Genomic DNA, 22,297 nt, shown 5'->3' on the forward strand with positions numbered 1-22,297 from the left:
AAATGCCTTTATGCCACTCGGAGCGCTGATTGGCCGAAGGCGGCAGGCTGCCTCGCTTTGATTGGTGAAGTATGGAAATGCGTTTGGTACGTTTGTGACGTAATAGGCACTGGCCCGGCGCTGGTTGATGACGTTTGTCAGCGCTTGGATCACGTGTTGTTTGAAAAGACTGTGTCTGCTGGGCCTTTTACTGAGTATTTTTGATCTCATACCGTTCTTGGGCTGTATAACTAGGGAACCATCCGGCTGTGGCTGATTTACAACTCCCAGCATCCTCCAGAGACCTGAAACCGTCCTCTTTACCCTGTATACTTGGTAAGTATCCTGCCTGGTCCCTCTCTGTTCCGGGTGTTTCCTGCAGACAGACTTCTGTTGTATCAACATTTGGCAGCTGCTGCAGAACCTCTTGAGTCGCAATGTGCTGCCCATGACTATTATTTGCACAGCAGGGGGCTACCAGACTGTTACATTCACTGTGGCTCACCCATTGAGTTTGCTGTCTTATTTCTAAAGGGCAACTCGACCCAGAACTGTCTTTTGCCTACTGAAAGAAAAAAAAAACCAAAGCAATGTCCCAATATCCATTCCTCAGTATCACTGCCTTTATAGTTCTATTTAAATGCCATTGCTATCTGTCAGTTTTTATTCTCCACACGACTGACTCCTGAAACAAGCAGAAGCCAGCTGATTGACAAGAGAAGTGAATTCTGCTACATTGTTTCAGGAGTCGGCACCAGAGTATTGAAAGGCACTGCATTCTATAGCATTTTGGGTGATAAATGATCGTATTTTGGAACATATCGAAAATACGATCATTTATCACCCAAGATGCTGCCAAAATTCTTATTCACTCTCTTGTCATATCACGTCTAGACTACTGTAACTCTCTTTTAATTGGCCTCCCCCTCCAGAGACTGTCACCTCTCCAGTCCATAATGAACACTGCTGCGAGGCTCATACACTTCAGCAACCGCTCCGCCTCTGCCTCACCATTCTATCAATCCCTGCACTGGCTTCCGTTACCTCTCAGAATAAAATTCAAATTAATGACACTGACATTCAAAGCACTTCATAACTCTGCCCCACCCTACATCTCTGAACTCATCTCCATATACTCACCCAACTGCTTACTACGCTCCTCTACTGACCTGCTACTCAACTCTTCTCTCATTACCTCCTCACATGCTCGCATTCAAGACTTTGCAAGGGCTGCACCCCTCCTCTGGAACTATCTCCCACGGTCTGTCAGACTTTCTCCAGACTTTTCTGCTTTCAAGAAATCTCTTAAAACGCACTTTTTCCGAGAAGCCCACCCTCACTCTGCTTAACTACCAAATGCAACACCACATACAGTACCACATCTCTCACCCACTTAATTCGATCTTGCCCACTCCCACACCTTGTGTATTACTCCCTTCCCTTTAGAGTGTATGCTTCTTTGCATAGGGCCTTCCTCACCTTTTTATACCGGTATTGATTGTGATGTATGTAACTCCATATGTTCTGTGTATAGAATTCATGTGATTTAGTTGTATAATCACATTTACTTTACAGTGCTACGCAATATGTTGGCACTATATAAATACGTGTTAATAAAATTTTATTGTTGTAACTGCAGACTGCGGCAGCCATGTTTCGGTACAAGATTACCCTTAAAGATCGGCAGCAGTTGTACAAACTGATCATCGGCCAGATGCTCTACGATGGCTACATCAACATTGCCAACGGCCTCATCAATGAACTCAAGCTCCATTCTGTGTGCTCCCCGTCTGAGCAGCTGCTCCATCTCATCAAAGTGGGTAAGGATCAGTCTCTAATAGCAAAGGTCGAAAGTGGAATACCATACAGGCATGTACTCTACATAACAATACTTCTAAAGGAGAAGCATACTTTATTTAGAAATTATTCCCTTGTATTATGTTAACACAGTACTCTGTACTGTCTAAGAGAAATAATATAGCACCTCCCTCCCATATGCATAAATACAAATATACAGAGAAGAAATCTGTGTTCTGGGCACACAATAAGCTATACCCTCATACTGTACTGTCTAAGGGAAACAATATGGCACCTCCTTCCCATATGTATAAATACAAATATACAGAGAAGGAATGTTCTGGGCACACAATAAGCTATACCCTCATACTGTACTGTCTAAGGGAAACAATATGGCACCTCCTTCCCATATGTATAAATACAAATATACAGAGAAGGAATGTTCTGGGCACACAATAAGCTATACCCTCATACTGTACTGTCTAAGAGAAATAATATAGCACCTCCCTCCCATATGCATAAATACAAATATACAGAGAAGAAATCTCTGTGTTCTGGGCACACAATAAGCTATACCCTCATACTGTACTGTCTAAGGGAAACAATATGGCACCTCCCTCCCATATGTATAAATACAAATATACAGAGAAGGAATGTTCTGGGCACACAATAAGCTATACCCTCATACTGTACTGTCTAAGGGAAACAATATGACACCTCCCTCCCATATGTATAAATACAACTATACAGAGAAGGAATGTTCTGGGTACACAATAATCTATACCTTCATACTGTACTGTCTAAGGGAAACAATATGGCAGCTCCTTCCCATATGTATAAATACAAATATACAGAGAAGGAATGTTCTGGGCACACAATAAGCTATACCCTCATACTGTACTGTCTAAGGGAAACAATATGACACCTCCCTCCCATATGTATAAATACAAATATACAGAGAAGGAATGTTCTGGGTACACAATAATCTATACCTTCATACTGTACTGTCTAAGGGAAACAATATGGCAGCTCCTTCCCATATGTATAAATACAAATATACAGAGAAGGAATGTTCTGGGCACACAATAAGCTATACCCTCATACTGTACTGTCTAAGGGAAACAATATGACACCTCCCTCCCATATGTATAAATACAAATATACAGAGAAGGAATGTTCTGGGTACACAATAATCTATACCTTCATACTGTACTGTCTAAGGGAAACAATATGGCACCTCCTTCCCATATGTATAAATACAAATATACAGAGAAATAATGTTCTGGGCACACAATAAGGAGATGCATTGTTCCTAGGTATGGAGAATGATGACAGTGCGGTGCAGTATGCCATTGGACGCTCTGACACAGTAGCCCCAGGCACAGGAATCGATTTGGAATTTGATGCAGATGTACAAACCATGTCTCCTGAAGCCTCTGAGTACGAGACCTGCTATGTGACATCCCATAAAGGACCTTGCCGGGTGGCCACGTACAGCAGAGATGGGCAGCTCATTGCTACTGGCTCAGCTGATGCTTCTATCAAGATCCTCGATACAGAGAGAATGCTGGCAAAAAGTGCAATGCCGATCGAGGTAAATCTGTGGCACAGCCAATAGCTAAACGCTGTTCTGCTCCAGCAAGGGTTACTCTTAATGAAGTATTGTCTTTGTGTTAAAGGGGTTGGTTTCAGACAGTTCACAAGAAAATACTTTATTCACTTATTTTCTATTTGCAGCCATTTTTTCTAATAATGAATCTGAAAAGGTTGTTCACCTTCCAAACACTTTTTTTTCAGTTCAGTTATTTTCACATTTTTCCCCAGAAATAAAGACTATTTTCAATTACTTTCCATTATTTATTTTTTTAATTTTTTTTTTCAAAATCCAAGTTTAAAGTTGAATGTTCCTGTTCTCTAGTGTTCTAGCTCAGTAATTCAGGTGCAGACTCTAACCTGTTACAATTTTGCAACATTTAGTTAATCCATTTCTCTGCAGCATTTCTGGTATAATAGCAACTATTGTATCAATTCTAACAGCTGCCTGTAATGAAACCCAGAGATTCTGCTCAGCAGGGACAAAGATAAGAAATGTATCAACTATATTTATCAGTTTAGAACACTTTACAGGGTCGGCGACCCCCTCCCAGAGTTGCTTTAGATGGTGAACAATGACACTTTACACTTCAATATTAGAACACAGTGACACATAGAAAACAGAAAGTAATTGGAAAAAGTCGTTATTTCTGGTGATCGAAGGTTCATTTTTCACCTTCTGAAGCAGCTGTGGGAGGGTCGTCGCGACCCTGTAAACTGTTCTAAACTGATACATTAGTAGTTGATTCATTTCTTATGTTTGTCCCTGCTCAGCATAATCCCTGAGTTTCATTTGATACATTATTTGCTAATATTGCACAACTGCAGCTGGGAAATGTATCAATTAAACATAGCAAATTATAAGAATTGTTACAATTAAATGTAACCATTCAAAATCTGCTCCTGGATTACTGAGCCGCCAAACTCAAACAACAGGAACATTTATATTGTCAAACTCTATGCAGGTCAGGTTTCAAGTATAGAATACTCACACCAGCTTGTCCTGTAGCCAATCAAAATTGAGATATAACCTTTGAGAGAAATCACTTGCGGAACTCCTGCTCTCATATTCATTCTCATACTATCTTTCTATCTGGCCAATATACGGCAACGTTATCTTGCTTTACAGCAGGTATTTTTAATACCATCCCAGGATTAGAGTAAAGGTATCAGGCATGATCACTTCCACCTTTACATGAAAAGATCATTTATATTTAATGCACTGCTGTCTGGAGATGACTGCGATCAGCTTTATTGGGTTAGTGTTGAAATGAAGTGTTTCCTTGCTTCCAATTTTCTTTTAGGGATGCACCAAATTCAGGATTCGGACTTTTTCATCAGGATTCGGCCGAATCCTTCTGCCCGGCCGAATCGGGCATATGCAAATTAGGGGCGGGAGGGAAATCGCTTGACTTTTTTTTTTTTTTTTTTTTTTTTTTTTTGTCACAAAACAAGGAGGTAAAAAAGGTTCCCCCTTCCCATACGCAAATTTGGTTCAGAATTCGGCCAAATCTTTCACGGAGCGTTCGGACAAATCCAAAATAGTGGATTCGGTGCATCCCTATTTCTTTACATCAGTTCTGATATTAGGCTCAGTTTATTATTTTACTGTATGTTTAATAGCCCCCCTCCCCCTTGTTGCCTCAAGGTGATGATGAACGAGACTGCACAGCAGAATATGGAGAATCACCCGGTCATTCGCACTCTCTATGATCACGTTGATGAGGTCACCTGTCTGGCGTTCCACCCCACTGAACAGATCCTGGCGTCCGGCTCCAAAGATTACACCCTCAAACTCTTTGACTATTCCAAACCTTCTGCCAAAAGAGCCTTTAAATACATCCAGGTATGAGTTTGGCTTTCATCCGAAAGAAATAGAGCCCCTAGGCTTCATCCAACCCCCTTCCACTTGGCTTTCAACTGGTACTGGGCAGTAGATTTTTCCAGCTATATGGAATTGTAGCCTCACAGAGCGAAAGGGTTTTGAAGGATCAGTTTCCCTTTATGTGAAATTACTATTTGAAATGTCTTGTCATTCCGCCTTAGCCCTGGAGTTGGGAGAGATATGGAAGCTTGGCTGAAACAAAGCAATCAAAACGAATGTATATGAAACATGAACAACTATCAGAACATTTGTAAGATCTCTGAAAGGGGTGGTTCGTCTTCCAGTTAATTTTAGTTTGTTATACAATGGCCAATTCTGAGCAACTTTTCAACTGGTCCTCATTTATTTTCTATAGTTTTTTTTTTAATTATTTGCCTCCTTCTTCTGGCTGTTTCCAGTTTTAAAATGGGGGGGGGGGTCACTGACCCAATCCGAAAACAATTGCTCTGTAAGGCTACAAATGTATTGTTATTGCTATTTTTTTTATTACTCCTCTTTCTGCTGAGTTCCTCTCCAATTCATATTCCAGTCTCTTATTCAAAGCAATGAATGGTTGCTAGGGTATCTTGGGCCATAGCAACTAGATTACTGATACTGCAAACTTTTCAATTGGCCTTCATTATTTATTTTTTATCATATTTAAATTATTTGCCTTCTTCTTCTGATGCTTTCCAAATATTACTCATCTTACTATTCAGGCCCTCTCCTATTCATATTCCAGTCTCTTATTCAAATCAATGAATGGTTGCTAGGCTAATTTGGACCCTAGCAACCAAATTGCTGACAATGCAAACTGGAGAACTGCTAAATAGCTCCAAAACCACAAAGAATAGAAAATGAAAACCAATTGCAAATTATCTCAGAATATCAATCTCTACATCATACTAAAAGTTAACTCAAAGTTTAACAACCCCTTTAAAGCAAAAGAAAAGTTAAACTAAAGAAGTAGGTAGAAATGTTGTACATTATGTTTTTGGCTTCTGTACCAGCACCAGACAACCACAGCCCTTTAGCAGTAAAGATTTGTGTCTCCAAAGATGCCCCAGTAGCTCCCCATCTTCTTTTCTGCTGATTCACTGCACATGCTCTGTGCTGCTGTCACTTACTGAGCTTAGGGACCCACTCACAATATACAGTACACATAGAATAGAAATGTCACAATATAAGGCTGATTAGTAATTAATACAGATAATTACTACATGGCAGCACAGAAACCAGTGCAATTAGCATCAGAATTTAATAATCAGCAAACCTGTAGCATCAGCTTATATTACAGACCAACCTCATTTTCTGCTGGATAATTAGTGACGAGCCCTAAGCTTAGCTTCTCAACAGCCAATCAGAGCCCACTGAGCATGTGAGTGTCACAGACACTTTCCAAGATGGTGACCCCCTGTGACAAGTTTGAAGTCCTGGATCATTGCTGCTATTCACAAGATGAAACTTTAGGCTGGTGCAATAAGTTCAGTGTATAAAACATTGCTTTTTAGCCCTATTAATTTTTAGGGTTTAGTTCTCCTTTAACACTTTTTTTTGTATTGATGCCTTGCTGTGTGCAAGTGGAGCATTGCACCACTTTGTTGTCTCGCTATTGAATTTTGCTCTCCCCTATACAAGCAAGTCAAGTACTCCATCCTCCTGCAGTTGCAAGGCAATCTGCAAGTCCACCTGTTTCCAATTCTTATACATGCCCTTCATGGAAGCTCCAGGCTATTCATCCTTCCTTGGCACGACTTTGCCCACAGAGAGGGATCTTGTAGCTGAAGAGGTGCTCGAGAAAGAAGGATTTATTGTATCCCGCACAGAGCCTTTAGAATAGATGTTTTGCATTGATTGCGTGTCCCACTGAAGGGTTCCATTGCCAGGCAGCTGCACTACAAACTATGATTCCGAAGCTTTGAGCATCTACTTCTCAGCAATTGGTGAGGGGTTTATACATCAAGCGTTTGCATTCAAAGGCAGACTGTGATATAGGCAGAAAAGAAACCCACTCGCTAAAGATGGGCAGGGGGCAGTGTGTTTGGCAGGATGGATAATCGGACAAGTACCAAATATAGGTTTGTATGTTGGACCAGGTGGAAGCCACTAAATGTGTATCAGAGTGGATAGAGAGCTAGGCTCAATAAAGGTAAATGTGGTTAAAGGAAAACTATACCCCCAAAATGAATACTTAAGTAACCGTTTATCATATTTATCATGATTAATCATATTTATTTATCATATTAAGTGACATATTAAAGAATCGACCAAACTGGAATACATAGTTAAGCAAATATTGCCCTTTTTTCATCTCTTGCCTTGAACCCCCATTTCTTGATGGTCTGTGTGCTGCCTCAGAGATCACCTGACCAGAAATACTGCAGCTCTAACTGTAACAGGAAGAAGTGTGGACGCAAAAGACACAACTCTGTTTGTTAATTGGCTCATGTGACCTAACATGTATGGTTTGTTTGTGTGCACCATGAATCCCAGGGGGCAGCCCTTATTTTTTAAAATGGCAATTCTCTATTTAGGATTACCCAATGGCACATACTACTAGAAAAGAATATTATTATGAAAATTGTTTATTTACATGATGCAGGGTTTTACACATGAGCTGTGTTAGGCAATATCTTTTATAGAGACCTACATTGATTGGGGGGTATAGTTTTCCTTTAAGAGGTCCTTTTGAAAGCTAGAGGTGGGGGGTATGAATTGAGGAAGGGAATACAGTGATGTGGAAATATTTCAATGGATGGCTTTTTCAGCCTAGCAGTAATTAAACCCTTTAACTGCCAGCAGTCAGTGGGCTCATTTATAAACACTGGGCAAACTGCACCTGGGCATTAACCAATCGCAAATGTGTGCAGCAAAGAAAAAGGGCTATCCAGCACTCTGAGAGATCCACCGGGCTAAAAGTATAAGTTAAAAAAAGTCTTTATTGAATTAGAGGAAGAGATCTGTCCAAAATACTTGATAAAAGGATTTTCAAACTTAATACAAGGACACCATTTGGAATGAATATTGAATTTGACATTACTTGTTATTATTGAGATACATCTATATGTCCGCTCATTCCTGGCATTATGTGCTATTTCTCACTAAGGTCGTGTATGGCTGTTTTCATGGAATGTTTTTTAATAATTTTCTATATTGTGTATAGTGTGCTTACTGGGCACTTTAAGAGTCGCTTTCCCTTTTCTTCACATTTTTTTTTCCAATTGTGTTCTGATTGGCTGCTCTCTGCAGGTCCAAACTGAGAATTAAAATAGGTCCTGGCATTTCAGGTACACAGAGGCCCAAACAGCTCCCACCAGCCCACTAAATACTGACTTTCTATGGCACCTTATAGCAGCCCCTCTGGCATTTGCCAGAACCCACAGATTGCCAGTCCGGGCCTGGCTCTCTGTATAAAAGCTTATTCCCTGTGGGGGGAACCTCAGCCCATGATTAAGTACCTTGGAGGTATGAGTGGCTTTTTTCAGCCAGCTGCAGATTAAGAAATGAAAGCAGACCTTGGTTGCCATAGGTTACTGCCCAGGTGCAAATTTGACCAGTGTTTATAAATGAGCCCCAGTGTCCTTTGTTGCCCAGCAGTGAAGTCCAAAAATGCAGTTGAAACATTGGTGGCAGATAAAGGGTTAAACTTGCATATGAGGGGACATGTGCTGGCTAATCACCAACCAAACGGTTTCCCTTTGGTACAGCCGATGGCTTTTGTTTTTGGGGCATATTAAGGACAGGGCCCTGTGAGCTGTGTTTAAACCCCTCATATTGTATATTGGTGGATCAGCCATCCCTGTGATCCTGTGCTTATTCCTTCTCTGGCCCTGTATGTCTGACTGCCCTGTATGTCTGTTATCTGTAGAGCAAATATTAGTTTTATCTGGACATGTATTTATACAGTATATCGATTTATTAACTAGGAAGCGGAAATGCTGCGCTCGATCTCGTTCCACCCGTCTGGAGACTTCATTATAGTCGGCACCCAACACCCCACGCTGCGCCTCTACGATATCAACACCTTCCAGTGCTTTGTGTCCTGCAATCCCCAGGATCAGCACACGGACGCCATCTGCTCGGTCAGCTATAACCCAACCGCCAACACTTACGTCACCTGCAGCAAGGACGGCAGCATCAAGCTGTGGGACGGCGTCTCCAACCGCTGCATCACCACCTATGAAAAGGCCCACGATGGCGCAGAAGTGTGTTCTGCCATATTCTCCAAGAATTCCAAGTACATCCTGTCCAGCGGCAAAGACTCCGTGGGAAGATTATGGGAGATCTCAACGGGGCGAATGATGGTAAAATACACAGGTAAGACCCCCTTGAATGAGTTCTAACCAGCAGAAAGAAGTTTATTTAGCCCCCTATTTATTCTTGCCTTATACAGGGATCCCTGCAGATTTCTTTCTTTACATTTGCCAGTGGCACCAAGACTGGAGCTATTCTAAGTAACTTCCTTGTCCCCCAACTGATGTCATTACTTTGAGATCAATAACCCTCTTATTTGTTACTCATGGAAACCTTGCTGTGATTGGCTGAACCACATTTTGATTGGATACAAGGAGACGCAGCATCATGCGTGAGTGTGATTTTCAGGCATAATAAATCTTGGAAAGGGGTCTCCAAGTAGTAAGATTATTACTCACCACATAAGGGAAGAGGCCCAGGTGCACCACCCAGAGCCCTCAGCACGGGGAGTGGATGCACTGAATCCACTATTTTGGATTCGGCTGAATCCCCGAATCCGTTGCAAAAGATTCGGCCGAACCCTTATTTGCATATCCAAATTAGGGGTGGGAAAGGGAAAACATTTTTACTTCCTTGTTTTCTGACAAAAAATCACGCAATTTCCCTCCCTGCCCTAATTTGCATATGCAAATTAGGATTCGGATTGGCCGGGCAGAAGGATTCAGCCGAGTCCTGCTGAAAAAGGCCAAATCCCGAACTGAATCCTGGATTCAGCGCATCCCTACGGAAAATTCATTGGAGCAGGCACTCGAATAAATGCAATCTTCCACCAGGCAGTTGAATCAAAGTAAATCAATTTATTGTGTCCACAGCCTTACGCGTTTTGTGTTACAAACACTTTGTACACATAGGCTATGACTGAGCTATGCCTCTGATATTTAAACAAGTGTACACCAATCAAAACAACACATCAAATCATCATTTTCAAGCATACAGGAACATAGCCAACCTTTTCTAAACGTTATTAACTTTACTGCTCAGTCCATAAAGTCCAAAAGTATAAATTATCTGGCCTGCGATCAATATTCCAGGCCTTAAACTTGCTGATGAGATACAGCCGAGAACAGTTGCAGGGATTCCTGTATGGCTCTACTTGGGAAACAGGGCCTGTAGGGTTATGAATTGTTCTGTATCTTTGTGAACCTAATTAGAATTTTAATTACAGACAAGGGATATGGTCATGGGAAACCGCTTTTTTTTTTTTTTTTCAAAATGTATCAGTTAGTAGTTCCTCTCCAGCAGAATTCTGCCCTGAAATCCGTTTCTCAAAAGAGCAAACTATTATATTTAATTTTAAAATCTTACATGGGGCTAGATATATTGTCAGTTTCCCAGCTGCCCCCAGTCATGTGACTTGTGCTCTAATAAACTTCAGTCACTCTTTACTGCTGTACTGCAAATTGGAGTGATATCACCCCCTCTCTTTCCCCCCAGCAGCCTAACAATAGAACAATGGGAAGGTAACCAGATAGCAGCTCCCTAACACAAGATAACAGCTGCCTGGTAGATCTAAGAACAGCACTCAATAGTAAAATCCAGGTCCCACTGAGACACATTCAGTTACATTGTGTAGGAGAAACAACAGCCTGCCAGAAAGCAGTTCCATCCTAAAGTGCTGGCTCTTTCTGAAAGCACATGACCCGGGAAAATGACCGGAGATGCACCTACACACCAATATTACAACTTAAAAATACACTTGTTGGTTCAGGAATGAAATGTTATATTGTAGAGTAAATTATTTGCAGTGTAATTTAGAAATAAAAACTACATCATAAAAAAATCATGACAGTAGCCCTTTAAATTGCCTTGTGGTTACTACATATTGCCAGCAGGGGGCAGTATCATATTCGTGTTGCAAAAAACAAACCAGCGCCTAGGTAATAAACACACTACACTCTGAACTTTTATTAATATTTTTGGATTTTTAAGATTGCTTTTGGTGCAGTGTCAGTGATGCTGCGGGATACACTGAAGGGCTGAACTTGATCGAAAATTGTTTGTTTGAACCCAAATTAACTGTGTAGCTAATTACTTTCATCTCCGGTTGCAGCCATTTTTCTACCCACAACAGCCACTTCTATTTATGGGTTCTTATATTTTTTTTCTCTGGTTCTCTTCGTCCTTTTAACATGTGTTGCCTACCATCCCCTGCCCAGGAGCCGGACTCAGCGGGAGACAAGTACACAGAACACAAGCCGTGTTCAACCACACAGAAGACTATGTCCTCCTTCCGGATGAACGGACCATAAGCCTTTGCTGCTGGGATTCCAGGACCTCAGAACGGCGAAATCTTCTCTCCTTGGGACACAACAACATAGTACGCTGCATTGTTCATTCTCCGACTAATCCCGGCTTTATGACCTGCAGCGATGATTTTCGGGCCAGGTTCTGGTACCGCAGGTCAACGACAGACTGATTGTCCCACCTGCCATTTCCTTAAGCTGACCAAAAATCGGAGCGTTTGGCAAGTCCCTAAACAAGGGGATCTTCCCTCCCACCTTGGGCTGATCCAGTTGTTTAGTCCTCAGGCCAAATAATTGGATCACAGTGACGGTATTCCGATTTTTAAACCTTCCTGATCAATATGTAGATGATTTTCAGCCAGATATTGGTTGGACAGGCCCATTGGAGGGCCACATAAACAGGCCAATAAGCTTCCATCTTGGTTTAGAACAGTGATCCCCAACCAGTAGCTCATGAGCAACATGTTGCTCTCCAACCCCCTTGGATTTTGCTCCCATTGTCCTCTAAGCAGGTGCTTATTTTTGAATTCCAGGCTTGGAAGCGAGTCTTAGTATAGTACAAAGTAGAGCCTCCTTTAGTCTGCCAGCCCACATAGGGGCTACCAAATAACCAATCACAGCCCTTATTTGGCACCTCAAGGGACTTTTTTTTTAATGCTTGTGTTGCTCCCCAACTCTTTTTACATATGAATGTGGCTCATGGGTAAAAAAAGGTTGGGGACCCCCGGTTTAGAAGAACCAAATTGGCAGCTTTTTTTTCGGTCTGTATTGTGCCTATATTCACACACAGAGTGTTTTATGGGATGAATTGAATAAAAATCTGTAGATAATAAAATAGTAGGAGAAATAAACTTACTTATTTAAGTCCTATTTTGTCATTTGCTTCTTTTTATTTCTTTCAGTAGCAATAATAGCAGGTCTTCTGTTCAGCTTCCAGGAGGTTCTTTTGGGCTCCTCTTAAACTGTCACTGCTTTATCTTCCCCCATTACCTTCTTGTGTTATAATATTCTTTCCTGACGCCAAAAATCTATAAACAGCTTGTACTAAGCACAATTCAGCAGGAACAGGCTGCTAAGTTTGCTCATAGTCTGTACAGCGAGATCCCATAAAACTATGGCAGCATAGGTATTCCCTGTACTAAGCACAATTCAGCAGGAACAGCCCCTAAGTTTGTTCATAGTCTGTACAGAGAGATCCCATAAAACTACAGCAGCATAGTATTCCCTGTACTAAGCACAATTCAGCAGGAACAGCCCCCTAAGTTTGCTCATAGTCTGTACAGAGAGATCCCATAAAACTATGGCAGCATAGGTATTCCCCTGTACTAAGCACAATTCAGCAGGAACAGTCACCTAAGTTTGGTCATAGTCTGTACAGAGAGATACCATAAAACTATGGCAGCATAGGTATTCCCCTGTACTAAGCACAATTCAGCAGGAACAGTCACCTAAGTTTGCTCATAGTCTGTACAGAGAGATACCATAAAACTATGGCAGCATAGGTATTCCCCTGTACTAAGCACAATTCAGCAGGAACAGTCACCTAAGTTTGCTCATAGTCTGTACAGAGAGATACCATAAAACTATGGCAGCATAGGTATTCCCCTGTACTAAGCACAATTCAGCAGGAACAGTCACCTAAGTTTGCTCATAGTCTGTACAGAGAGATACCATAAAACTATGGCAGCATAGGTATTCCCCTGTACTAAGCACAATTCAGCAGGAGCAGCCCCTAAATTTGCTCATAGCCTATATCAGTGATCCCCAACCAGTAGCTCGCGAGCAACATGTTGCTCCCCAACCCCTTGAATGTTGCTCTCGGTGTCCTCAAAGCAGGTGCATATTTTTGAATTCCTGGCTTGGAAACAAGTTTTATTAGACTGCCAGTCCACATAGGGGTTACCAAGTAACCAATTACAATTCGCACCCAAGGGACTTTTTCATGCTTGTGTTGCTCCCCAACTCTTTCTACATTTGAATGTGGCTCACGGGTAAAAAAGGTTGGGGACCCCTGGCCTATATAAAGAGATCCCATAAAACTATTCTAGTATAGGCATTCCCCTGTAGAATTACTGTTGTTCAGAACTACTTGGAGAGCCACAGGTTAAGATGAGTGCTCTAAAATATAAACGCCTTTTAACCTCCCCCCAACAGCATTAAAGCAGATGACTGGGGGCTGTTTTTCCAATGCGCTTGAGGAGAAAATAAACTGCAGATCCTTGGCCCGAAAGCTCCGTAGATAAGTGAAAGCAGATACTGTCTGGACAGATTTTACAGTTCATCATTTTGATCTCTGAATCCAATCGCAACAATTTTGCAGCCAGTTGTCCTTTCATCCAGCATGTTATTGCTCAAAAGCTTATTAAATAGTGAATAAAGTACCCCCTATTGTAAAATATAAGGATACTAGGAGGAGTTTCATGACCCAAAGGCCGAGTGCTTTTATACAGGTAATGGAACTCCGAGGTTACTTCTAATATCCTCATATTTTCCAAGGGGTACTTTATTTATTATAATACAGAAGTTTTAGTCATGTCATGTGACACAAATGATATCACCACTCACTGTTTATAACTGATTACATCATAAGAGACCGTTTAGAAGGATATAATTAACAGGATATTCATGGCTTTTGTGTATTCTAGATATAAATGATATCCTTATAAACGGTGAGTACTGATGTCATCAGTTATAAACGGTGAGTAGTGATGTCATTTTTGTCACATGACTCACTTAAACCTATTACCTATTATAAATAAAGTACCCTCTTTTGTAAATTATAAGGATATTAGAAGTCACCTTGGAGTTCCATGACCTCCGGCCTTGTGTTTTTATATGGTCATGAAACTCCTCGGTAACTTATAATATCCTTATAATTTACAAAAGGGGGTACTTTATTCACTATATATTTTACATAACTATATCCTTGCCCAGTGCGTGTAGAGTCAAAAACATTTAGTATGACCTCCAATAGAAAGCTTAATAGACAGCCAAAACTACAAGTATGGGATCAGTTATCCGGAAACCCGTTATCCAGAAAGCTCTGAATTATGGAATGGCCCGTCTCCCATAGACTCCATTTTATCCAAATAATTTTTAAAAATGATTTCCTTTTTCTGTGTAATAATAAAACAGGACTTTGTACTTGATCCCAACTAAGATATAATGAATCCTTATTGGAAGCAAAACCAGCCTATTGGGTTTATTTCATGTTTACATGATTTTCTTGTAGACGTATGGTATGAAGATCCAAATTACAGAAAGATCCAGTATCCGGAAAACCCCGTTAGACTAATGTAAGCAACTGGTTGCATAGGGATACTGTATGTATGTAACGGGCCCTGTGATAAGTCATTTCAACTATTGATTAAGTGGGAATCTGACATTTTGTTAATGGAAATTATATTAGCAAACCCTACACACAATAATCATTATTATCTGTATATAAAGCATTTCATACATTTATGCTGTTGCTCATTTAAGGCAGAACCTCAAGAATAAACATGAACTTAAATGCCCACAGGAAATTACACATATCCTGCAAAATGCTGCTGAAATTTTCTTTTTTTTCCCTCCTTTCTTGTAGGTTTATTTTTAGAGGCACAGGGTACATGACTTCCCACGTTTGCATTTGCTCTTGGGAGGGGTGAGGGGTTGGAATAGCAAATCAGAAGGGCTTTGCTGCAGAATGAAACAAATATGGTCTCTATTAGAATCAAATATTGGCTTCCCTACATAAAGTGCTATATTAGCCATTGGCTTAGCCACATCCCAGCCAACTAGACAGGAGAGTCTATTATTTGCCATTTGGGGCTTTTTGATTTAATTATATAGAGAAAGGGTCTAAAGAATATCAGACTGGATCTGTGCAGCCACTGGGACAGAATGCTCTGTTATACAGATAGCTAGAATCTCAGCCATAAAGCAGGACAGGACTGCTGCTTACAATGGGGATCAGATAGGATCTGTGCAGCCACTGGGACAGAATGCTCTGTTATACAGATAGCTAGAATCTCAGCTGCCATAAAGCAGGACAGGACTGCTGCTTACAATGGGGATCAGATAGAATCTGTGCAGCCACTGGGACAGAATGCTCTGTTATACAGATAGCTAGAATCTCAGCCGTAAAGCAGGACAGGACTGCTGCTTACAATGGGGATCAGATAGGATCTGTGCAGCCACTGGGACAGAATGTTCTGTTATACAGATAGCTAGAATCTCAGCTGCCATAAAGCAGGGCAGGACTGCTGCTTACAATGGGGATCAGATAGGATCTGTGCAGCCACTGGGACAGAATGCTCTGTTATACAGATAGCTAGAATCTCAGCCATAAAGCAGGGCAGGACTGCTGCTTACAATGGGGATCAGATAGGATCTGTGCAGCCACTGGGACAGAATGTTCTGTTATACAGATAGCTAGAATCTCAGCCATAAAGCAGGGCAGGACTGTTGCTTACAATGGGGATCAGATAGGATCTGTGCAGCCACTGGGACAGAATGTTCTGTTATACAGATAGCTAGAATCTCAGCCATAAAGCAGCCCTTAAGTCTATATATAACCTGCCTAACTGCTAGTTGATCCAGAGGAAGGCAAAAAAAACCATTTGAAGCCTCTCCAATTTGCTTCAGAGGGGAAAAAATTCCTTCCTGACTCCAAAATGGCAATCGGACTAGTCCCTGGATCAACTTGTACTATGAGCTATCTCCCATAACCCTGTATTCCCTCCCTTGCTAAACACCATCCAACCCCTTCTTATACCTTTCTAATATATCAGCCACTGTGTGTGAATGATTCCAGCGGCCCATAATTTATTCTGCCTTTTCTCATCTGCCTGCTTCCGTAGTAAAGTCCTACATCTAAACTCAGCCTGATAGAGATATACCACCATTGCGGTGTGGTGTAGTAATCTCTCTGAGAACAAGAGGAAAGGGAACTTAGAGGTTTGGGGCCAAACCAGTCAGAAAACACTTAGAATTCATTAGAAAACAGGGTTTCAGTCTGTATGGCTTGGGAAATACTTACACAGATATAGTATCTGACACCATAAGCCACACACAGAAACTTGACCCAAAAGGTTAGTAATGCAGATTCTTTCTTTCTTTCTTTCTTTCTTTCTTTCTTTCTTTCTTTCTTTCTTTCTTTTTCTTTCTTTCTCTTTCTCTCTTTCTTTTTCTTTCTTTCTTTCTTTTCTTTCTTTTTTTCTTTCTTTTTCTTCCTTTCTTTCTTTCTTTTTCTCTCTTTTTCTTTCTTTCTTTCTTTCTTTCTTTCTTTTTTTCTCTTTCTTTGTTTTTCTTTGTTTTTCTCTCCCTTTCATTCTTTTTCTTTTCTTTCTTTCTTTCTTTTTCTTTCTTTTCTTATTCTTTCTTTCTTTCTTTCTTTCTTCATTCTCATTCTTTCTCTTTCTTTCTTTCTTTCTTTCTTTCTCTTTCTTTTTCTTTGTTTTTCTTTCTTTCTCTCTTCCTTTCATTCTTTTTCTTCCTTTCTTTTTCTCTCTTTCTTTCTTCTTTCTTTTTCTCTCTTTCTTTCTTCTCTTTCTTTCTTTCTTTCTTTCTCTCTTTATTTGTCTTTCTTTCTTTATTGCTCTCTCTCTCTCTCTCTCTCTCTCTCTCTCTCTCTCTCTCTCTCTCTCTCTTACTTCTTTCCTCCCTTTCTCTCTCTTTCTCTTTTTTAATTGAATCTTCACCACAGATTCCCTGAGATGCTGTACATGCAGCCGGTTGCAGGAATAAATGAAAATATTAAACGTCTTCAATCTTCCCCCAGAACTTCCTGGAGTCACGACTGTACCAGCTGTACCGCAGCTGATCTCTTGAGTGTGTATTCACACTTGTGCTTGAGAGAAGAGAGAGCGCAACGGTGGGGACCAGGCAACAGAATCTTCAAATCCTGCAGAAATAAAAGGTAAAGTGCACTGCAAATAGGTAGAGTGAAGTCTATAGGGGGACTAGGCAGGTGTGACTAATCGGGGGCCAGGCATGTTAGGGTCACTGACAGCAGATCTATACAGAGAAGAAGAAAAAGTTTCTTTTGACCACCCCTGTTCTTTGGGAAGGGACTCAAAGTGCACCCTCAGTATTGTACTGATTGGCTGGCTGTGAATTATTGAATAGCAGCCAATAACTACCTGCACTGATACCTTGGAGGCTTGCCTACGACTATGCCAGAGAATTTCAGAAAGGAAAAATGGTTCCCCTGTAAAGCAGACTTGTCTTTTTTTTCTGGCTGTTGGGGGATGATGGGAGTTGTATTTTAACTACATCCAGGGACTGTTGTTGTTGTTAATAATTGTGTTTGGCTACAGGAACCACATTGACCCTGCAACTGCTCCCAGTTACAGCTGCACTTTATTAAGCGCTTTATCATTTCACAATACCATGTGGTGCAATTATAAAGCAGGATTATTGCCAGATTCAAGTACAGGTAAGGGACCTGTTATCCAGAATGCTCGGGATCTGAATATTTCTGGATAACGGATGTTTCTGTAATTTGGATCTTCATACCTTAAGTCTACTAGAAAATCATGTAAACATGAAATAAACCCAATAGGCTGGTTTTGCTTCCAATAAGGATTAATTCTATCTTAGTTGGGATCAAGTACAAGCTGCTGTTTTATTATTACAGAGATATGCCTTATAAAATGCTTTCCAACTACTGATTTACTGTACGTTATTGCCGGTAGTAAAGTATTTTTGCGTTACGTTGTGCCGTTTTCCCAAAGTCGCCCAAAGTTTCCTCGTAAAACAAATCTGGCCTGTGCTGCCAACAAATCTAAAAATGGTGTATTTTTTGCACCTAAAAACTATTTTTAATGTTCAATTAAAGGACAAGTACAGGTTAATTCATTGGTGGGGGGGGATTTGCTCAATTTTTGTTAAACATCATGGCGATTTTCTGTCGCACACGTATCCCTCCAATTCTGACCTTGTTGCTAAATTTGTAAATGTGCCCTTTGTAAAAAAGAAAATTTCAGAACCCTGACCCCTTTAAGTTAGGACTGAGCTCCACACGACAAGATGATGTTCCAGCTGGTTAATCGGCTCAGAGACCCTAGCAACCAGAGGGCTGAGGCTGAAGGCAGGTTTGATCAGTGAAAGCAGTGCTTGAACATGAAGTAAGGAAGGAGGACAGCAACAGATTTGTATTTTCTTTTCATAACATCACCAGCTCTTGACAAAACCTCACCACTTCCCCTTCCTGTACCTCGCAGATGTCGTAAGAGTCACAAATGATGTGTTTGTGACTCTGAGGTCTCCTGGACTTGGGTTTTAACACTTCAGTCCCGGTCTCTGGGCAAAAGAGATAAAGAATGGGGTAGTCTTTAGTGATTGTGGCACCAAATGTCACTTGTTCTTCCTCTGCTCTTGAAGTTCAAGACTCTAGACAGTTTTGGAGGGTGCTGGGAGTTGTACTTCAAAACAACTAGAGGGCCTGTGTGTTGGCCATCACTCCTATAATGTGTTACTGCCTCTGCCTTGTCCTACTGCCTCCACATTCAACTACGTCTCCCACCTTACTGTACTGCAGGAATGCCCATACTTTACTAATGAGGGGTTTATTTAGTGATGTTGTCCCTATGAACAACATCCATATTTAGCTTAATATGCAAAATATTTGCTCAATATTGCTTAAGTATTGATTGATTAAATATTCACAAACAACTATTTCTTATGTAACCATAACATAATAAATATCTGAATGAAAAGCATGAAATAGGAGGGTGATATAGACAAGCTGTTTGTTGACAGTATCTTTAGATCTACTGATCACCAACTAAAGGTCTACTGGTAGATCCCGATATACCTTTTGGGTACCCCTGCTGTACTGTCTCTATATTGCAGTACTAGCTCTATCTTGTCCTACAGCCTTCATCTTACCCTATTAACTCCATCTTGCCCTACTGTCTCAATCTTGCACTACTAACTCCATCTTGCCCTACTGTCTACATCTTACCCTATTAATTTCATCTTGCCCTACTGTCTCCATCTTGCCCTACTGAATCCATCTTGCCATACTGTCTACATCTTACTCTATTAACACCATCTTTCCCTTCTGTCTCCATCTTGCCCTACTGTCTACATCTTGCCCTATTAACTCCATCTTGCCCTACTGTCTCCATCGTACTCTACTATCTCCATCTTGCCCTACTTTCTCCATCTTGTCCTTTTGTCTCAATTTTCTCCTGCTGTCACTAAATTGCCGTACTGTTGCCATATGCTCTGTTGTCTCCATCTTACCCTACTGTCTCCATTTTGCTCTTCATTCTCCATCTTGCACTACTGTCTCAATCTTATCCCACTGTCTCCATCCTGCTCTATTGTCTATGTCTTACCTTATTGTTTACATCTTACTCTACTATATCCATCTTGTTCTACAGTCTACAACCTGTTCTATTGTCTCCATCCTGTTGTCCATCCTACTGTCACCATATCCCCTCCTATACCACTGATTTCATTTTTTTAACTGAAGTTGCTACTGTGTGAGGCTCTGTATTGTACTTAGATGTATATCATTGTTGTATTTAGTGAGAAGTAAGTTTTTAGTATTTTTCATGTACAGTTGATAGATGAAATGCCTCAATTTTGTGTGTGGGTCCCAGATTCCCATACCATAAGCACAAAGCAGGGTTACGTGCTATATATGCCTGATTACTTCCCTCACAGCCCGACTGCCGAATGATGAATGAATGGATCACTGAATGGGAATCTCTTGGCATTTGTTGCCCAAGGACACCACAAGTCATTCGGGAGAATCTGAACTCTGCCGCTCGGGTTTCCAAGGCTTTGTGCTGCCTCAGCTCAACCAAGGACAGGGGTTTAATCTTATTATGTGCATTTCTGCCCCCCACTAATCTTTTCATTAAATTCTGCTACCAGCCTGCTTGTTTGTCTTTGCTGTTTATGTCTGTTTAAATTACCCATAATCCTTCTGTACTATTGGAGCAAAGAATATATATGGTGTGCTTATAAGTAAATAATAATAAATAGACAGTACAGTATGAGGGTATAGCTTATTGTGTGCCCAGAACATTCCTTCTCTGTATATTTGTATTTATACATATGGGAAGGAGGTGCCATATTGATTCCCTTAGACAGTACAGTATGAGGGTATAGCTTATTGTGTGCCCAGAACATTCTTCTCTGTATATTTGTATTTATACATATGGGAAGGAGGTGCCATATTGTTTCCCTTAGACAGTTCAGTATGAGGGTATAGCTTATTGTGTGCCCAGAACATTTCTTCTCTGTATATTTGTATTTATACATATGGGAAGGAGGTGCCATATTGTTTCCTTAGACAGTACAGTATGAGGGTATAGCTTATTGTGTGCCCAGAACATTCCTTCTCTGTATATTTGTATTTATACATATGGGAAGGAGGTGCCATATTGATTCCCTTAGACAGTACAGTATGAGGGTATAGCTTATTGTGTGCCCAGAACATTCCTTCTCTGCATATTTGTATTTATACATACGGGAAGGAGATGCCATATTGTTTCCCTTAGACAGTACAGTATGACGGTATAGCTTATTTTGTGCCCAGAACATTCCTTCTCTGTATATTTGTATTTATACATATGGGAAGGAGGTGCCATATTGTTTCCCTTAGACAGTACAGTATGAGGGTATAGCTTATTGTGTGCCCAGAACATTCCTTCTCTGTATATTTGTATTTATACATATGGGAAGGAGGTGCCATATTCTTTCCCTTAGACAGTACAGTATGAGGGTATAGCTTATTGTGTGCCCAGAATATTCCTTCTCTGTATATTTGTATTTATACATATGGAAGGAGGTGCCATATTGTTTCCCTTAGACAGTACAGTATGAGGGTATAGCTTATTGTGTGCCCAGAACATTCCTTCTCTGTATATTTGTATTTATACATATGGGAAGGAGGTGCCATATTGTTTCCCTTAGACAGTACAGTATGAGGGTATAGCTTATTGTGTGCCCAGAACATTCCTTCTCTGCATATTTGTATTTATACATATGGGAAGGAGATGCCATATTGTTTCCCTTAGACAGTACAGTATGACGGTATAGCTTATTTTGTGCCCAGAACATTCCTTCTCTGTATATTTGTATTTATACATATGGGAAGGAGGTGCCATATTGTTTCCCTTAGACAGTACAGTATGAGGGTATAGCTTATTGTGTGCCCAGAACATTCCTTCTCTGTATATTTGTATTTATACATATGGGAAGGAGGTGCCATATTCTTTCCCTTAGACAGTACAGTATGAGGGTATAGCTTATTGTGTGCCCAGAATATTCCTTCTCTGTATATTTGTATTTATACATATGGAAGGAGGTGCCATATTGTTTCCCTTAGACAGTACAGTATGAGGGTATAGCTTATTGTGTGCCCAGAACATTCCTTCTCTGTATATTTGTATTTATACATATGGGAAGGAGGTGCCATATTGTTTCCCTTAGACAGTACAGTATGAGGGTATAGCTTATTGTGTGCCCAGAACATTCCTTCTCTGTATATTTGTATTTATACATATGGGAAGGAGGTGTGTTGTTATTTCCTATGTGGGACCTTATTTATAAATAAAGGAGG

The 22,297-nt window shown here is 40.7% G+C and overlaps 2 protein-coding genes across 2 annotated transcripts in view; both read left to right on the forward strand.

Moving 5' to 3' along the window:
* Nucleotides 1-164: 164 nt before the first annotated feature.
* cstf1.S (cleavage stimulation factor, 3' pre-RNA, subunit 1) lies at nt 165-12,598 on the forward strand (the record flags this gene model as incomplete). Its single annotated transcript, NM_001087010.1, is given in 6 exon segments — nt 165-315; nt 1,619-1,799; nt 3,093-3,370; nt 5,018-5,215; nt 9,160-9,550; nt 11,644-12,598. Coding segments are annotated over 5 exon segments (1,296 nt in total). The 3' UTR covers nt 11,904-12,598.
* Nucleotides 12,599-17,490: 4,892 nt separating this feature from the next.
* Nucleotides 17,491-22,297, forward strand: part of cass4.S (Cas scaffold protein family member 4 S homeolog) — a 45,528-nt gene continuing 40,721 nt past the window's right edge. The window contains exon 1 of the mRNA XM_041579266.1: nt 17,491-17,632. The gene's annotated coding sequence lies outside the window, so the exon portion shown is untranslated. The remainder of the gene's footprint in view (nt 17,633-22,297) is intronic.

This window comes from Xenopus laevis, chromosome 9_10S (assembly GCF_017654675.1).
Source record: "Xenopus laevis strain J_2021 chromosome 9_10S, Xenopus_laevis_v10.1, whole genome shotgun sequence".
Classification (NCBI taxonomy): domain Eukaryota; kingdom Metazoa; phylum Chordata; class Amphibia; order Anura; family Pipidae; genus Xenopus; species Xenopus laevis.